Raw genomic sequence first — 16,860 nt, forward strand, 5'->3', positions numbered from 1 at the left:
ACTTAGAACATGGCCTACTGAAGGCAAAATTGGAACGTATCATTTCTTATTTTGGTGCGCAACAAACATTCTTTCTCGTTAGAGTTTTAATTTGGTCACAGATATGTATATTTGTTAGGTAGCGGATTCAAATAAGGATTAATACATATGTAATCTTTTCGCAATACGCGTTACGTTAAGTATACTGTAAGTATATCTTTTTTTCTACTCTTAACTATTACGCTTATAGCTATTCTCGTAAACAGTTGAAGAAACTGGAAATTACAGTAGATACACTGTTTAGTCTGAGACCGAAAGCATTTAGGACCGGCCTCAATCTAATTAATACTTTAGCAAAATTCTTAGTAATCAATGTCAATTATTAATGATACTATCGTGATGAAAATCGATATTGTGTCAATTCGTAATCGATCATGACCTCTATCCAATATTGAACTAATACAAATGGAAGTGTCCGCAGGGGATGAAATTGTTTGATCTCGGACCCACGTAATTACGGGTGATCAATCTTTGCTTCGTAGTTTCGTCTTACCCTAATGCTACTCGATTCGCGTTCATCGTCTCACATAATAGCTCCGACTATGTAGTCTATGACTATCTGCAGTTATCGATTCTAGAAATTAATTTCTTATTATCGATGTCCAATATAAATACATTTGAAATAATCTGTGGTGTATCCGAAACAATTCTTAGGACTTTTTGGCGGGAACGCGAGAAGTGAATTTGTGTGATTTGCTTTATTTAGTCTATTTAGTGTTTCTTCAGGTTTAAATGTACAATAACGGTGGTTTATTAACTGTTTAATGTCTGTGAAAGTGCACAAATGTGGGAAAATTAAATAAAAGCCGCTGGATGTAGCTTCTCGTCGAGATCCTCCAAAGAGTCCACTGAAATTACCTGAGTTACTGCCAGTTTTTACCGATCCTCGCTACAAGATCTTGTAAAATAATTTGCAGAAGTTTTCTTATTTTTTATACATTTATTGTTTTTTTTTATTGCTTACTGATGTCGAGCTCACGATCCACCTGGTGTTAAGTGGTTACCGGAACCCATAAACATCAACAACGTTAATGCCGCCACCTACCTTGAGACATGAGTTCTAAGGTCTCAGTTTTACAGTACAACTGTTGCCATACCCTTCAAACCGAAACGCATTAGTGCTTCATGACAAAAATAAACGTTTTAAAGGATCCATATGTAAAAAAAGCGAATTGTGGAGTACTTCGGTCAAACTTCAAAGCCTTTGACTTTGTTGACCATAACATTCTTCTACGGAAGTGTAATAATTATGGCATTAGAGGGATAGCTGAAAAATGGCTTAGTAGTTATCTAAGCAACAGACAACAATATGTTGAAATTAGGGATATTGATAATAACAATGAAGAAGTGGCTTTTAAATCTTCATTAGCGTATAATAAAGTAGGTGTCCCACAAGGGAGCATTTTAGGACCGCTACTCTTTATCATTTATATAAATGATCTCCCAGAACACATACATTACCCATGCAGCTTATTTGCTGATGATATAGCCGTTGTAATCACCAAAGATGCCACACTAGATTTAAATGATGAGATAAATGCTACTGTTAGTAAGGTCATAGATTGGATGAATAAGAATAACTTAAAAGCTAATTTAGACAAAACGAGATATATACAATTCTATAATAGACACAAATTTATTAATAACTTAAATATAACTTATAATAATAACACACTAAATGAATGTAATAGCATAACATTTTTAGGATTAAATGTGGATAATCAATGTAGCTGGAATCTTCACATAGATATTACTTGTAGTAAAATTAATCGATTCTCATATGCACTTTGGCGACTTACAAAAATATGTAATTTAAAAACTGCATTACAGGCCTATCATGGATATGTCGCCTCAAATATCAGATACTTTATACCCCTCTGGGGAAATTCTAGTCACATAAATAGAGTGTTCATTGCACAAAAGCAATGTGTTCGTGCCATGTGCAATATTCATCCTCTGACTTCTTGTAAACCATTCTTCCAAAAACATAATATTTTAACTGTACCATCCATATATATACAAGAATGTTGTTTGTTTGTTAAAAAGCACCCACAATTATATAAATCGTGTGGCGAGTACTGTCAATTTAATACAAGATACCCTACTAAACTAATGTTACCAAGTATAAATACTCGTTACTACCATACAAACTGTTATCCTATGACTATCAGAATATTTAATAAGATACCAAACAGCATAAGAGATCTTCCACTAACTCAATTTAAAAGAAAATTATATTTATGGCTGATGGATAAGGCTTATTATAGTGTGCAAGAATTTTTAAATGATAAGTGTTGTACATAATAAAATATTAGAATAAGAAGTGATAGAATGTAAAAATAGATAGATTTAGTAAATTTTGTGTTATAATTAATATAAAAATAAATTAAATTTTCGCATGCCTAAACAGGCGAAATATATGAAGCTATGTCCTATATCTTGTAAACTATATTTCTGGCGAATAAAGATTTTCTTTCTTTCTTTCTTTCTTTCTTTCTTATATCAAAGTAGACCAATTTGCGGACAGCTTCATACTTTCCTCCTTGCGTCGTATTCCTCATTGCTGAGGGTCGTGACCACCCTTTTGTATCACCTTCGCACGCACGATTTTTCTCCATCCATTCTTGTCTCTGTCTTCATACTTAGTGTATATCAGATTTAGATTAGTTAGACTTAGCTATTTAAAAAAAAAAAAAACGTGAATCCCAATTGAGCTCAAGTGTATCTCATACTAAGAGGCTCTGAAGACCTTAGAGAACAGAAATGAATAGAATATCTCCTGTTGACTCCACGAGTCCTAGACATAATTAAAGATACTTTTACGGTTTAATCACTTGTGTCACTACGTTTATTGTGACACATTATATAGCGTCACTCATCATGAGGTTGAAGTCACAATTGAATTGAATGACAAAGGCTATAGTAATGTTACCCAAAGTTTTAAAGTGAACATAATAGGCAAAAAACATTACAATGTTCACTTTTTAGTTCTATGAAGTATGCACTAAGAAAATAGCAGATTACAAGACTCGACGGGCCGGTCATTTATTTCTTTGACCATAAAGTAGGCATCCGTTGTGGAAAAACTTACTTTTTAAGTACAAAACTTTTATAAAATGGAAGTGCTTAAACTTAAGAAATGAAACTTGGTCTCTGGGAATAGCTAGGTTTTTTTTTGCTTTCGTCGATTTTTTATAAGTTATAAGCTTTCCTTTTCTTGTCAAGTTCCTTCATAAATTACATTATTATAACAATGTTTCTGTTTTTTACCTACTTAATTGTTCTATCGGTGATCATTTATGATAGGGATCATTTATTATTATGAGACATGACTACTATTTCATCGGAGTAGGTATCCGTTGATACCGACGGGCCTTTGAAATTTCTGGTGAATAATAAGGCAAGCCTACGCCTATTGTTGATCCAAAATTAAACATCAATTTGCGATAGCGGTTTTATCGTAATTTTTCACATTAAATTAGTTTTCAATACTTCGGTGCTGTTGTAAGCGCTGTGATTATATGCGAACTGCAGGTAGGATGTTAGGGGTAGACAAATTTGTGAACCCTCTTTTCAATCCGCTCCGTCCATAAGGTCCATTGTGATATGATCTCTATATATACTACTGTCTGTAAAGGATCTTGTGATTTTGGAATACTGAAGAGCGAGACAGAAGGTGTAATGTGAAATGTATTATTTTGTGAATTTAACGGTTTTTCTAAGTCAACCGTTAATCGGGCACAGGAAACTACGTTCCCACCCTCCCAATCTAGATAAAATTTCGAATATTCTTGAAATGGCAACCTTTCAGGTTGTAATTTTTACATAAATACGGTATGTACATAGATTCTTAGATAATTAGTTAATTACAAAATGATTTAACTGGCAGCCCCACCCTTACTTAATGTCACGTGTAACGTCAGAATCAAATTAATGTCACTTTTGAAAAAATTGCGCGAGTTTTGCCACATTACAAACATTTTTACATAGTGGAGACAAAAATTTATAAAGTTTCTTCAAAAAAGATTCTTGTAAGTAGATTGATTCGTTATTACTAATTTATTATATTATGACAATGTGTCATTTTGATAAGTTATTGATGTAATTCAATGCAAAAACGTAGTTTTTGTGTGGTTTTCATTCATTTGACATATATATTTGCAAGTGGGAAAATAGTTCACTTTGTCCATTCTCCGACTCCGTTTTGCGTCACTTTAATAAATAAAAAATAGGGATTTATTTCTGTCGACTTTTTTAATTTTGTCAAGTTATTTAGTTTATTTCAAAATGTTGGTTTCAATTGTTTTAAGCGCTTGAAAATATATTACTAAATCTTTCTGATTTATCGGACATCGATACTGATGATGACGATATTTATGGCGATATGGCGATTGCCTGATAAGTCCACCCTAATAGTTTTTATTGTTTATTGGATCCTTTATTTGCATACTGACACTCCACCTCACTTCTACATAAATAATTCTGTGCACATTTATTGAGGAAAATAAATTCAAAAGCAGAGTCAGGGTAAATTAGTAATCTATTTAAATTTACAGACATAATCGGGCAAAGGGAAGTTATTTCCCACTTTGGTTGTCCATGAACAGGCAAAGCGAAATAATTTCCCACCCGTAAAACATCATTATTTTCAGTTTCAATAATTTATATATATGATTTTATGTACACTGATATCCAACACGATCCGAGAGCATATACTTAAGCCATGAAAAATATTGTTCTGCCGATTAAGGGTTAATGCTACGCACAATACCGTCTTTACCATAATGCCGAGTTTACATTACGAAATTAGTGTCATGCATGTTGAGCTCAGTTTCACGAAAGTAGTTTCGATATATGCGAAAGTAATTTCGTCAAAAAATTAGTGTCGCGAAATCCACAGTATCGCAGTAACCACGGCGCCGTCAGCATCAAAGCTAAATTCTATGCTATATGCTATATTCAATGTAGCTAAAGAAATGCTTATATACCTATAAACTTTAAAAAAAGACTATCAAGAAAAAAAAGGTTGGTAGATTCGAGGATGGTCAACAAGAAGGCATTTAGGTGCAATGAAGTTAGTCTCTGAATTAGCAGATAAAGATCCTGAGAGTTATAAAAACTATTATCGAATGAGTGAATATAATTTTACTTTTTTACTGTAGGTGTTTCGGGTCCCAGAGACACCGTTGTCGCTGATATTCATTAATAAGATCTATATTTTTATCTGTACTCCATCGTTGGTTTGCCATTTTCAACGTTTGAAGCGCGTCCGAACTAACAATACACACGTCCGCACAGCGCAGGCCCTTTCGCGACATTAGTTTCACGTCGCGTTTACACTATGAAATTAGTTGCATGACATTAATTTCACCAAAAAATCGCGCAGGGCACGAAACTAATTTCCATGCATGAAATTAATGCATGCATTACGAAAGTATTAAATTACACGTGAAACTGTCGGTAAAACTAATGTCACGAAATTAGTTTCATGTCACTAATTTCGTAATGTAAATTAGGCTTAAGGGCACACGGGGCACGTGCCCAGGGCCCCTACTCTCAGGGGGGGCCGAAGGACCGGCAATTTCTCTCACACATTTATTCTCAACACATTTTTGTCGGGCACATTACACTTTTTTCACAAATCAGTAATCTTATCAGAAGCTATTTACAAGGCATATACTACGCCATTATATCAATGACTGTGCTATTCCTACTGTACTAATTAATAATATTGCCGAACGCATCCTACTAATTTACTATGTACACCATTTAGCGATCACTCACGCAATCACTCCGATTCCAAAGTCAAACTGCACCGTTTAAACAAGGCCTAACATAAATGTCGACATTGCTTATGGTTGGGGGAATCCCCGAATTATGTACTGAGCTTTCAGTTTGATAGGAATGAGTGGCGTTATTTTGTTTCGTTTGATATTTAAAATGAAGTAAGATAAACAGAAATTTTGATTTGTTTGTTTAAACATTATTTCTTTATGTCGAAAAGAACATATTTAAGTGGTTCACAAAAAAAATTATAGCTCAAAAAGAAATAACGGAAAAACTTCCAAAGCTCACTTCGTTTTTTACGGTTGAAGAAACAAATAAACCGAGGGATTATTCATCCTCATCACCGCAAGATACAAGTAACTCTGAATGTCACCAGGAAAAAGAAGTTACGTGTGACGAAAATGACAAACACACATTAGATGCTGAACCATCGACTTTAAGCTACTGTGAATTAATAACTGCAAGCTTAGAAAATGTATCTGTGTCTACCCCGTGTGTACCCCGATACTTACTGTGACGACATTTTACCGGAAAAAGTCCGTGATATCTGGATTCGAAAAGAGCCAGAGCTTTCCAAAATATAAATAGTGACTCCGAAAGTTCTACAAGTTATCCAGATTCAAATGGTAAAACTTGACTAAAAATATTTTTATACGTAAATTGACGAATCATGAGTCTTTAGAAAGAAAATGGCTCCTTTATTCACCAGTAAAGAAATCTGTATACTGTTATTGCTGCCGTCTATTTAGGTAATACTACTACTGCTACTGTACATAATTTAAGTTCTCCTAATGGATATAAAGATTGGAAGCATTTAAATAACTTATTGATAGAGCATGAGAACAGCTTACAGCACAGCTTCGATCATCAATAGTAATGGCTGGTGGGCTGTGAGCTCGTCCACACATCTAAGCAATAAAAAAAAATTAACAAATAACTGATTATAATTTTAAAAACGTTTCAATTGAACACTATCAAAATGAGTGAAAGTGAAACCGAAAAAAATTCTCCTCGAAAATGAAAAAAGATGCATTACAATCAAAAATATTCTCAACTATGGGAAAAAGAAGAATATTAGCGGCCTGTAATTCTGTTTTATCATTGGATTTCTAATAAAAATATTTCAAATATGTCTTATCCAATCGAAAAGTAAATTAAGGATGCCAGATTCTTATTGGAAGGTCTCTAAAAGACTTGAAAAGTATGGGTGGTAGATCCACCAACTTTTCATAGTAGGGTTTGTTGGAAACTACCAACTTGTAAAACCCTATCTCCCACCTTGACGAATTTCGAGTTGGCAACGCTGGCATATATAGGCTGTGTTCCCTTTGCCTGCAAAATAGTAAAAAAAAGAGTTGTTTCAGTTGTTTGTTTAGTTTCTTAAACATGTGTGACAATAGTATTTTTTATTTATTCATTTCTTTTTATTTACGTACTGTTTAGTTATTTAGCATTAAAAGTCTAATATGAATAAAGAATATAAAATATCACACACAGTAGTTTGAAGACAAACATTCTGAAATTTAACGATATTTAAAAATAAGTATTAGTGAAATTAATATTATAGGGTTTAGTGCTTAGTGCATCAGTAGAACATTGCTTAGTAAAAATAAGATTTGATCCCTGTTCATTAAAGTACAAATTTAAAATTAAAACTATTTAACAATTGTGAAAATATGAAAAAGTACGCACATCGCAGCTACACATATACACCTCTTTTGGACGCGTAAGTTTTTTTTATGCCAACTGATTTATAGTTATGGACACCTTTACAAAACCTTCCGCAGCCTTAAAATACGTTTATAGCGTGCTGAATAGCGATGTTTTGAAAATTTCCGAATATCCTAGAAACAGTTAAACATGCTGATGATCTCTGCTTACAATATTGTTCAGTATTTAAAGGCTATTTTCGCAATATTAAGATCAATCAATCACTCATATAAAATCACTAAAATAAAGCATGATAAAAACTACTGGACTTTTTTCAAATTAAACAATCATCTGATAGTTCTTCTTAAAATTATAATTTAGAATTTAAAAAAATTAGATCTAACCTTATTAATTTAAAGATCAACTTTTTGCAAAACTTCTTGTGTGCCTTACTGCCAAGACAATACACCTAAATTATTCCAATCTGAATAATATTTTCTACCCTTATTTAAATAAATAAAAAAGACAGAATAAACTCTTTTTTTTTTCATCATAAATTCAAACTCCAAATTTTCATAATAATAGACTACTTTGCTTTTATTTTAATAGCATTAATATAATACATATAAGTTACTTTTAGTATTTGAGTTGAATTATATTTAAATCATGCAGCAAGAAATGTAACATGGGACGCCCCCCCTAACTATACTGAGACCTTAGAACTTATATCTCAAGGTGGGTGGCACCATTTACATTGTAGATGTCTATGATCTCCAGTAAACACATAACATGAGGTGAGCCGTGAGCTCGTCCACCCACCTTAGCAATAAAAAAAAAAGATTCTGTAAATAAATAGATTACTCAGAAGCATTTTTTATCTTAAGCTACTTTATGCCAAATCTGTGTGAGTTCATTTGTATAGTGGTTTAAAAATGTCTAGCCGTAATGTAATGAGTATCTTTTATATTTACTATCATTACTTTTTTGTACAATGTAGAATACAACCGAATATTATATAAAAAAATCTATTGAATACCACAGAAAAAATTAAAAACATTCACTTAGGCAATATCAATTCCAGGAAACCCTATGTGGGTAGAAAATATTTAGCTTAATAGTGCTGAGGTGTATTGTAAAACTGTTTGAAGATGTACCACCATCCTGCCTATATCTGCTTCGAAGCAGCCATGCATTCTGGTTTGAAGGGTACACCAAACATTATGAAACAAAATTAGTACTTTCACTACATCTGTCAAAGCAGGTTGTGGTATTTGTCAATGACCCTTTAATACCAGATGGCCTGTGAGCTAATTACTGGTGGTAGGACCTCTTGTGAGTCCGCGCGGGTAGGTACCACCACCCTGCCTATTTCTGCCGTGAAGCAGTAATGCGTTTCGGTTTGAATGTGGGGCAGCCGTTGTAATTATACTGAGACCTTTGAACTTATCTAAAGGTGGGTGGCGCATTTACATTGTAGATGTCTATAGGCTCCCGTAACCACTTAACACCAGGTGGGCTGTGAGCTCGTCCACCCATTTAAGCAATAAAAAAAAATTCACTGTAAAATAATTAAAAATAGTAAATGATGGTAATTTTTCAGTTATGAAGTACAACATTCACAGTTTAGTTTTAAAATACTTACGCAAATCCTTACCTGCATATTTTTTTTGCGTAACTACTACATAATTATATAATGTGCTATTTACCCATACAGATTAGTACCACTATACTGCAATTTTTTTTCATTTTCTAATAGATCTTGTCACTGTAGATGTAACGATAGATTCTACAAAAACTAACAACATCATTTATTTATTTTTGAAAGCCTTCGTTTTTATTTTACTGCAGAAAATCACAAATCACAAAGGAAAATAATAGTGAGTAAATTTGTAAATATTAGCAGATTGAAATGTTTTACCTGAGATAAAACCCTGAGATATCATTGTTTGGACTACAAGCTGGCTAACATTACAGTGGTAATTTTTTTTATGTTTGTTTTCATTATACCTACATAAATGTTAATGTTAGTATGTCAATTGATTGGCCTGGACAAATTTGCCAGGTTTGACAGTGGGATTATTTGGATACATTTCGGTATTTTTAAATTTCTGGAGGCCAATTTTGCTGATTTATATCTACAAAAGAGATCCTTTTCTCATCAACCTCATGAGGTTTTAATTTCAATTTTCCCAAGAACCTTCAATTACTTAAAAGGCGCCTAAATGCAAACGTTTTTCCTGGTCTTTAGAGGAGAAATTAATTATGTTTCATCAACTGTGAATTGACGATTCAAACTTACAATTTTTTTCACCATGAAACAAAAAAAGTAAGATCTAGAACTAGATTTAATTCTTATTATTCAGTAATTACTGGGAAAAATAAAACTAAATCCCACCCTTTTTGAGATTGAACCAAACCATTGCTTTGTGGTGGGTAGCCATCATACAATGCAAGATATTTGACAGATGCCTGAATCTCGCTTACGTCATTTTCAAGATAAGCTTGCTTAAAATGCAAGTTCCGACAACAACATTCGGACCGTCGGTCTACCGAGCAATATCACCCGCTCGGTGGAAGATCTTCCTTTCGTTGTAAATCTCCCAAAGCTTCATGGAGAAATAGTCAAGATATTAACCCCCTCACTTCTCAGAATACACTTTAATGACTACTAGTAAAAAGTAAAAAAAAACCGGGAAACAGACTGTAAACAAATGATAATCAATCTCTTGGGTTAATGGCGTTTCCTTATAGATTTCGCCAATATCAAGTGTACATAATACTCTGCTTTATAAAGCGGGCTTTGTGGACGAACAAGGTCACAGATCGTAACTAAGAATTAAGAGAGTAGCTAAGAATGTTTGATCGCTGTTGATGTACCTAAAACAAATAAGATGCACACAATATATATACAGGGGTTAGTTGGTTAAAAGACAGACAAACTAAAACAAATGATAGAACTTGACGTGCTAAATGTTTGACATTCAAATTGCCACTTCATCCTAACGACCGCTATGAACTGCTGTATAAATAAGTATTACAATTGTTTTTCAAATAATTCACATTTTTAACTTCGCACAATGAGAGCAGCTAGTCATGTCCGCTGTAGGAACATTTAGATCAATTTGTAATATATTCTAACATCGACTTATGGTTAATATTAATTTATTGAACTCGTTCCGATGAATTCCTTCCAGAAATATTACAAGATAAAAGACTAACATGTTTCCTAAAAACAACACAAATAAAAACAAAATATAATTTGAGCATAAATCCTGTTTCATTTGAATTCCGTATGTTCGAATAACGGTTGTTAATGGATATTTTAATACTCCTATAGTTTAGTGTCAAATAAAAATAACGTAAAGAAAAAATATCGTGTCGTCCACAACAACGAAAACACAGCATTAATAAGCAGAGAGGGGGTGTCACACACCGCGAGTGGGTGATCCAATAGCTCAGTGCGCGGACCGCGAGCTAAAGTAAGAGGCGCGGGCGTCGGGCGTCTACTTTGCGGCCTAGAGAACCTCACCTCTAAATCCCCTGCCAAGCCATTCAAAACTTTATCACACCACTAACAAAGATACTTTTTATGGAACTAAAAACGACAGTGACCCCATTGTGCAGTGCAAAATGAACGAAGAAAACACCGTCGCCGAAGACTTGAAACGTCAAGCAGCTATGTTTTATAATACAACAAGAAGGTTCGTTACAATATCCAACGCGTGTTTTACGAACGTACAATCACTTAAATAGTTTACGTAATATGTTTATAACTATGCGCGAAACTTAACGGATATTCCAACATGTTTTTGAACTAGAAATTAAGTATCAAACTTAGAAAACGATTCTGGAACTAACGAGAAAGTTGAAGATGAATTTTGGAAAACAAGTACTTCGTCATGTGGACTATATATAGTGTCAAAGATTCGAAAAATCTCCCTAATATATAATTTATCTTATTTTGACAGATGGTCTCGCAAAACAAACGTGAAATTAAAAAAAAAAGAAACTCTCAACCATTGCGTTCGTTTCCCAGAAAGCGTGAACATGTAATCACGGCAGAATATTTGTTTCGCATAATTTTAAAAGTCAAATCATGAATCTTTTATGTTACGACCTCGTTTGTTCATCATTCTTTCAAAGAAATATTATGCATATGGGTATATGTACATGTATATTAATATAATTATGAATTTCGTACAAACATGAACATTACGTTGATAGTTTCTCAAACGGACGTAACATGTCATTGACAACTATTCATATCGAAAAGGCTGTTGACATTTCTATTAGGAAAAAAATTGAGGACTACTAGCTACTATTTGTAATTTTAGAGTAGTCAAACCGTAATAAAATTCGTCATATTATATATAGAATTTACTTATAACTTCGTTTGTGACCTGTACCTCTAGTTCGTCGGGTTTCGATCTTGATGGGTCCTGGGTGTATTCGTGACAGTATTACCCAAGAAAAATTCATATTAGTTTCGTTGGAAACTGAATCGTTAATTAAATTAACATTTTAGTTATCAGAATCAGAATCTAAGCATTGTGTAGGTTTGTGTAATCATTTCAGGCTGAACTTTAATACAAAACGCCCACGTATGTCTGTTCCACCATTGTTCATTGTACGTGCAACCACAAGCCGTGAAGACAGGGACGTATCGTGGACAGATCGTGGGGGGTAATAAAGGCCATTTGAAAAACTGAGATATTATATATTTTTGATGTTGGTAGATCATTAGGTAGTAATGAGTCCGTGTTGGGCTTCTAGACCCTATATGCGTCAAGTGAAATATATAATTTGTATAATCAGACTAAACTGGTACATATGGTATTTGCAACTATGTTACTTCTTTGCCATTGTTAGATATAATGTATGTAATAGGTAATTAGCGTTAGTGCAGCAAGGCGACCATAAATCAATATACATTTTATAGTTAATTAGCAATGGCTTGACATTGTCAATAATCTAGGCGACAGTTGCATTTAAATCTAACGCATCTTCTGACTCCAACCAAAATCACTTAATTTTTGTTCTGTTGTAAACTCTTCAACGGACCGTCCCTGGAATCCATCACGTTCGTAAACACGTCTCATATTATTACTTTTACAACGCCAAAGCCGAGACCGAACTCGATAAAAACACATAAAAACTAATCATCGGAAAAGTACAGGGTATGAAAACACTATTAGTAACGACTTTGGTCGTCTAATAACGTTACATCAAATATCAATTCACTCTGACGTCATTCTACATTTCTAAATTAGGTTTCTTTTTTTCATACCTATTCTAAAGCGTTGGTAGTCAACGCTGGTAGTCTAAAAGAACTATTTTAGCTACGCGCGAACGGGTAAGTGAGCTCGCGGGTTCAATCTGAGGGAATTTGTTGACACTAGCCCTGGCAGTGCTTCGCAAAATCTACCGGCAGATCGCGACCAACTAAAAAGATCAGGCGAGAAATTTAGTGGGCACCTGCGAATCATTCAAGATGATGGTAACCACATGCGGGCTCGTAATTTGCCTTGCCATCAGTACTTACTAACTACAGAGTTACAAGATTTCCTAATCTAAAACGAAACTTCTGGACAGCCCGACTACATCTCTAAATAAATCTAAATCGATATTTCTGAGTAGCGCATTGACTCTTTTCGGAATCACTACTTTTTTTTACCACAACTCAATCATAAGTATTATGTTCCGGTTTGAATAGTAGGGCAGCCATTATCGCGTTATGCTAATGTACGAGTAAGTGCTCTAAAGTCCGACCTTGGGTCTCAAGGATAGTGGCGGCGTTCACATTACGATATCAACATAAAATACTAGCTGCTACCCGCGGCATTGACCGCGTGGTCAACGAAAATTGTCAGTATAGATTCCCATGCAAATGAGTTATTATTTCGGGATAAACGATAGCCTATAGGTCTAAAACTATCAATCACACAAAAAAATTCTGCTGCTTTGTTTCGATGTGAAAGAAAGACAAATAAACACACTTACACATTTACATTATCAATAAAATAAAGAAAAATATATATTGTATGGTTAAGTGTAATACGGCTGCTTCTTAGTAACTCCTTAACTTGAAGTAATCCTTGACACAATATATATTTTAGGAGTTTAATGTATTCGATAACAAGAGTTAACTTACCTAACAGAACTAATCAATTTTAATTTATTTAAATACTCAGGCTGTGTCTAAAAAAGTATAAAATATGCATTTCTAAGCAACACATTTTCGAAAAAGGAAATGGTGTCATACATGTAATATGCCGTAGTTTGATATGATGCATCGCATCGCAGTCCGCAGCCGCCGACGCGTCGTCCCGTCCTCCTGGTGCCAGCGCGCTAGAGTAACGGTAGCGTGCGGCGCAGCCTAACGCCCTTAGGTCGCCCCGTGACCATCACCGGTAGGAGACTGCCTCCTCATAGGGGCCGGAGCTGGACAAACGCCCTCCTCCGACCCCCGGCACGGCGCCGAGAGGGAAGAAGAGCTCTCCCTCTCCCGTTCCGCCGCCTCCTTCTGCGAGATGGTGGACTCGCAGAAGTCGAGCATCGCCTGCCAAGACTCGTCGCTGCCGAACATCGTAGCCACGACGATCGGAAGCGACAAGTCCGGAACCTAACTCAGCCTAACTTAATGTAACTTAGAGCAAAGTGACGGCATCGCGCCGCTCCTGCACTACCTGGAGTGCCAGGGCAGCGCGCGCCGTCACACCTAAGCCTCAACCTAATGTAACTTAAGCTAAGATAACCTAATATGGGGGAGAGAGCGAATCCGCACTTCACGCTAGAGTCCTCTCCCCCTCTCCCCATCATTTACAATATTGATGGGAGAGAGGACTAACGGGTATGAGAAACCCCATCCCTAAAGGGGGTGGGGGTAGGAACTAATCCTCCAATAGAAATGAGGCTGCAGCTACGGGTCGCAGCCGTGTTCCCCATATGAGGGACCCGCCAAATGGGCAAGAGGCATGTAGGACAAGAGGCTGACGAAACTCAGCTCCGAGAGGGGCGCTCATAGGAGCTTTATCTCCGAACGATCGTCGGGGGTACCAGTAGCTCCCGCGTCAACGCCGTACCATCGTGTGGCCTGGCGTGCAGCGAGGCTGTTGTAGAGATGCTCATGGGGGCCGTTTTCGACTCGCTCGTATATATTACGAGCGAGCCTAGTCACAAACTCCCTGAGCGACTCCACACCTAGGTCCCGGGCGATGACGTAATTTCTGACGTATCGCCCGACCCCGACGATTGTACGGAGGCAAAGACTGCTGGGCCTGCAACCTAGATCGCTGGGACCGCGACAACAGGTGATACCAGGCCTCAGCAGCGTATGACTTACTTTTTCTCCGAGTCCTCGTCTTTTGTAGCAGCATAATACTTTAAAAGCGTTTCCATTGAATCAACGAAAGTGCTGGCATTTCACAATATTATTTAGTACAACTGTCTGGTATTGTACGTCAGCAGTGAAATAAGTTACAAGTTAATGTAATTAATATTCTGTGCGAAGCATTTTGCGTTAGCTTAGCGAGATTGAGAAAAAAATACGGTCGGAATTTAAAACTCCTTCAAGAGACTTAAAAAGTGAATGTGACCGTTTCAAATTTAAAATCATTGTGGATATCTGAATTTGAATTCTCTACGTCTTTATTAGATAAATTAGTAAAGCATATAAAAAAATCTCTAAGTCGTGGTGAGTAAATAGAGGCGTTCATCCAGCTATGTATCTATATTAATTTTTAATTAACCGGCAATTTTTGGAATAGCTAAAAAGCCGTTAATGTAGTCTAATAAAAGTGGACAAATGAACGTTTGTTCTTTCGTATTCCACGCGTCAAGCGTCTTATCCGATTGAATAGAAAATTTCTGTCATGAGCACTTCAGAGAAGACATCTTACTTTCATACTTAGTACCAAATTGCGATTGGTTGCGCGCGAATTGTTTTAGCAAATACATTCAGCAATTGCATAGTCAGCGTGGAAGTTCGGCTTTTATTCACTAGACAGTTTATCTTCTGAGTCGGTCTCTTTATTGCTGAAGGGCTTGTCTAGCTTGAACTATGCTTCTCCACGTCTTCCTGTCCTCGGCGGTCTTTATAGCCTCGGCATTTTAAAGCACTCACTAAGTAAACAAATTATTGATAACTTATTCCTAACTTTTTTTTCTCAAGTCCTGATTTACTTAAACAATAATATTCAATTTTTAAAATTACTCATACATTTATTTATTATTTCAAGTTTTGAACCATGCTGTTGATGTATTGTGGCGGTCAGTGCTAGATATACTAAGTCTAATTTAGTGAAGAGAAGAAACAAACTCTGGAAAAGCCTTGTAGTACTTTGTAAGAATTCTATATTGCTACGTAAAGGTATATCACGTCAAACAATATATCTAGCAAGCTATATATATCGCTACGTGGGTAGGCCTCCCACGAAGGGCACGACAATGTGTTGAGGCTCGCGGGAATCCGCTTGGCGCAGACAGCCCAAGACCGGTCGTTGTGGCGAGGCTTAGGTGAGGCCTGTGTCCAATAATGGACGTCCGTGGGCTGAAAGATAGATCAAGCTATTCTTACCTTATCGATTTGATGCAAATAACCTAATATTTTTTAATGTTAACGTCTAAAACTACCCTCGCATCATAACATGCATGTTTTTTTTTTTTATTGCTTAGATGGGTGGACGAGCTCACAGCCCACCTGGTGTTAAGTGGTTACTGGAGCCCATAGACATCTACAACGTAAATGCGCCACCCACCTTGAGATATAAGTTCTAAGGTCTCAGTATAGTTACAACGGCTACCCCACCCTTTGAACCGAAACGCATTACTGCTTCACGGCGGAAATAGGCGGGGTGGTGGTACCTACCCGTGCGGACTCCCAAGAGGTCCTACCACCAGTGATTACGCAAATTATAATTTTGCGGGTTTCATTTTTATTACACGATGTTATTCCTTCACCGTGGAAGTCAATCGTGAACATTTGTTGAGTACGTATTTCATTAGAAAAATTGGTACCCGCCTGCGGGATTCGAACACCGGTGCATCGCTACACACGAATGCACCGGACGTCTTATCCTTTAGGCCACGACGACTTTTATGCATAACTGAACAATCCTTAGTAACTCAATCATAATCCAAAATTATCAGATAATCACGGAGCTCATTTTTCAGATCGAATTTTCCAGAACGAAAGTGTTAAATCCAAAACACGTCCCCGCGTTTGTTATTTCATTATTATTATTTTTTTATTGCCCTTGTAGGCAGACGAGCATACGGCCCACCTGATCGTATTATCATTACTGTATTATAACTATAGAACATATAATATAATAGTTAAAGATCTATCACGTCTCTCATACATATAAACACATTATAATAAAATAA

General features: G+C 35.9%; 1 protein-coding gene across 3 annotated transcripts in view; it reads left to right on the plus strand.

Annotated features, from left to right (window-relative positions):
* The window catches only part of LOC101741241 (sialin), a 70,286-nt gene that overhangs the window by 18,802 nt on the left and 34,624 nt on the right, over positions 1 to 16,860 (plus strand). The window contains exon 1 of one of the 3 annotated variants that reach the window (XM_004924229.5): positions 5,930 to 7,552. The exons of 1 other annotated variant lie outside the window; for it this stretch is intronic. In XM_004924229.5, the coding sequence (XP_004924286.2) occupies positions 7,503 to 7,552 (50 nt within the window). In that variant the 5' untranslated portion in view covers positions 5,930 to 7,502. Of the gene's footprint in view, positions 1 to 5,929; positions 7,553 to 10,920; positions 11,178 to 16,860 lie in introns of those variants that run through there. One more of the 3 variants, XM_012688781.4, reaches the window with a different exon arrangement.

Source organism: Bombyx mori, chromosome 22 (genome assembly GCF_030269925.1).
Source record: "Bombyx mori chromosome 22, ASM3026992v2".
In the NCBI taxonomy this organism is placed as follows: Eukaryota; Metazoa; Arthropoda; class Insecta; order Lepidoptera; family Bombycidae; genus Bombyx; species Bombyx mori.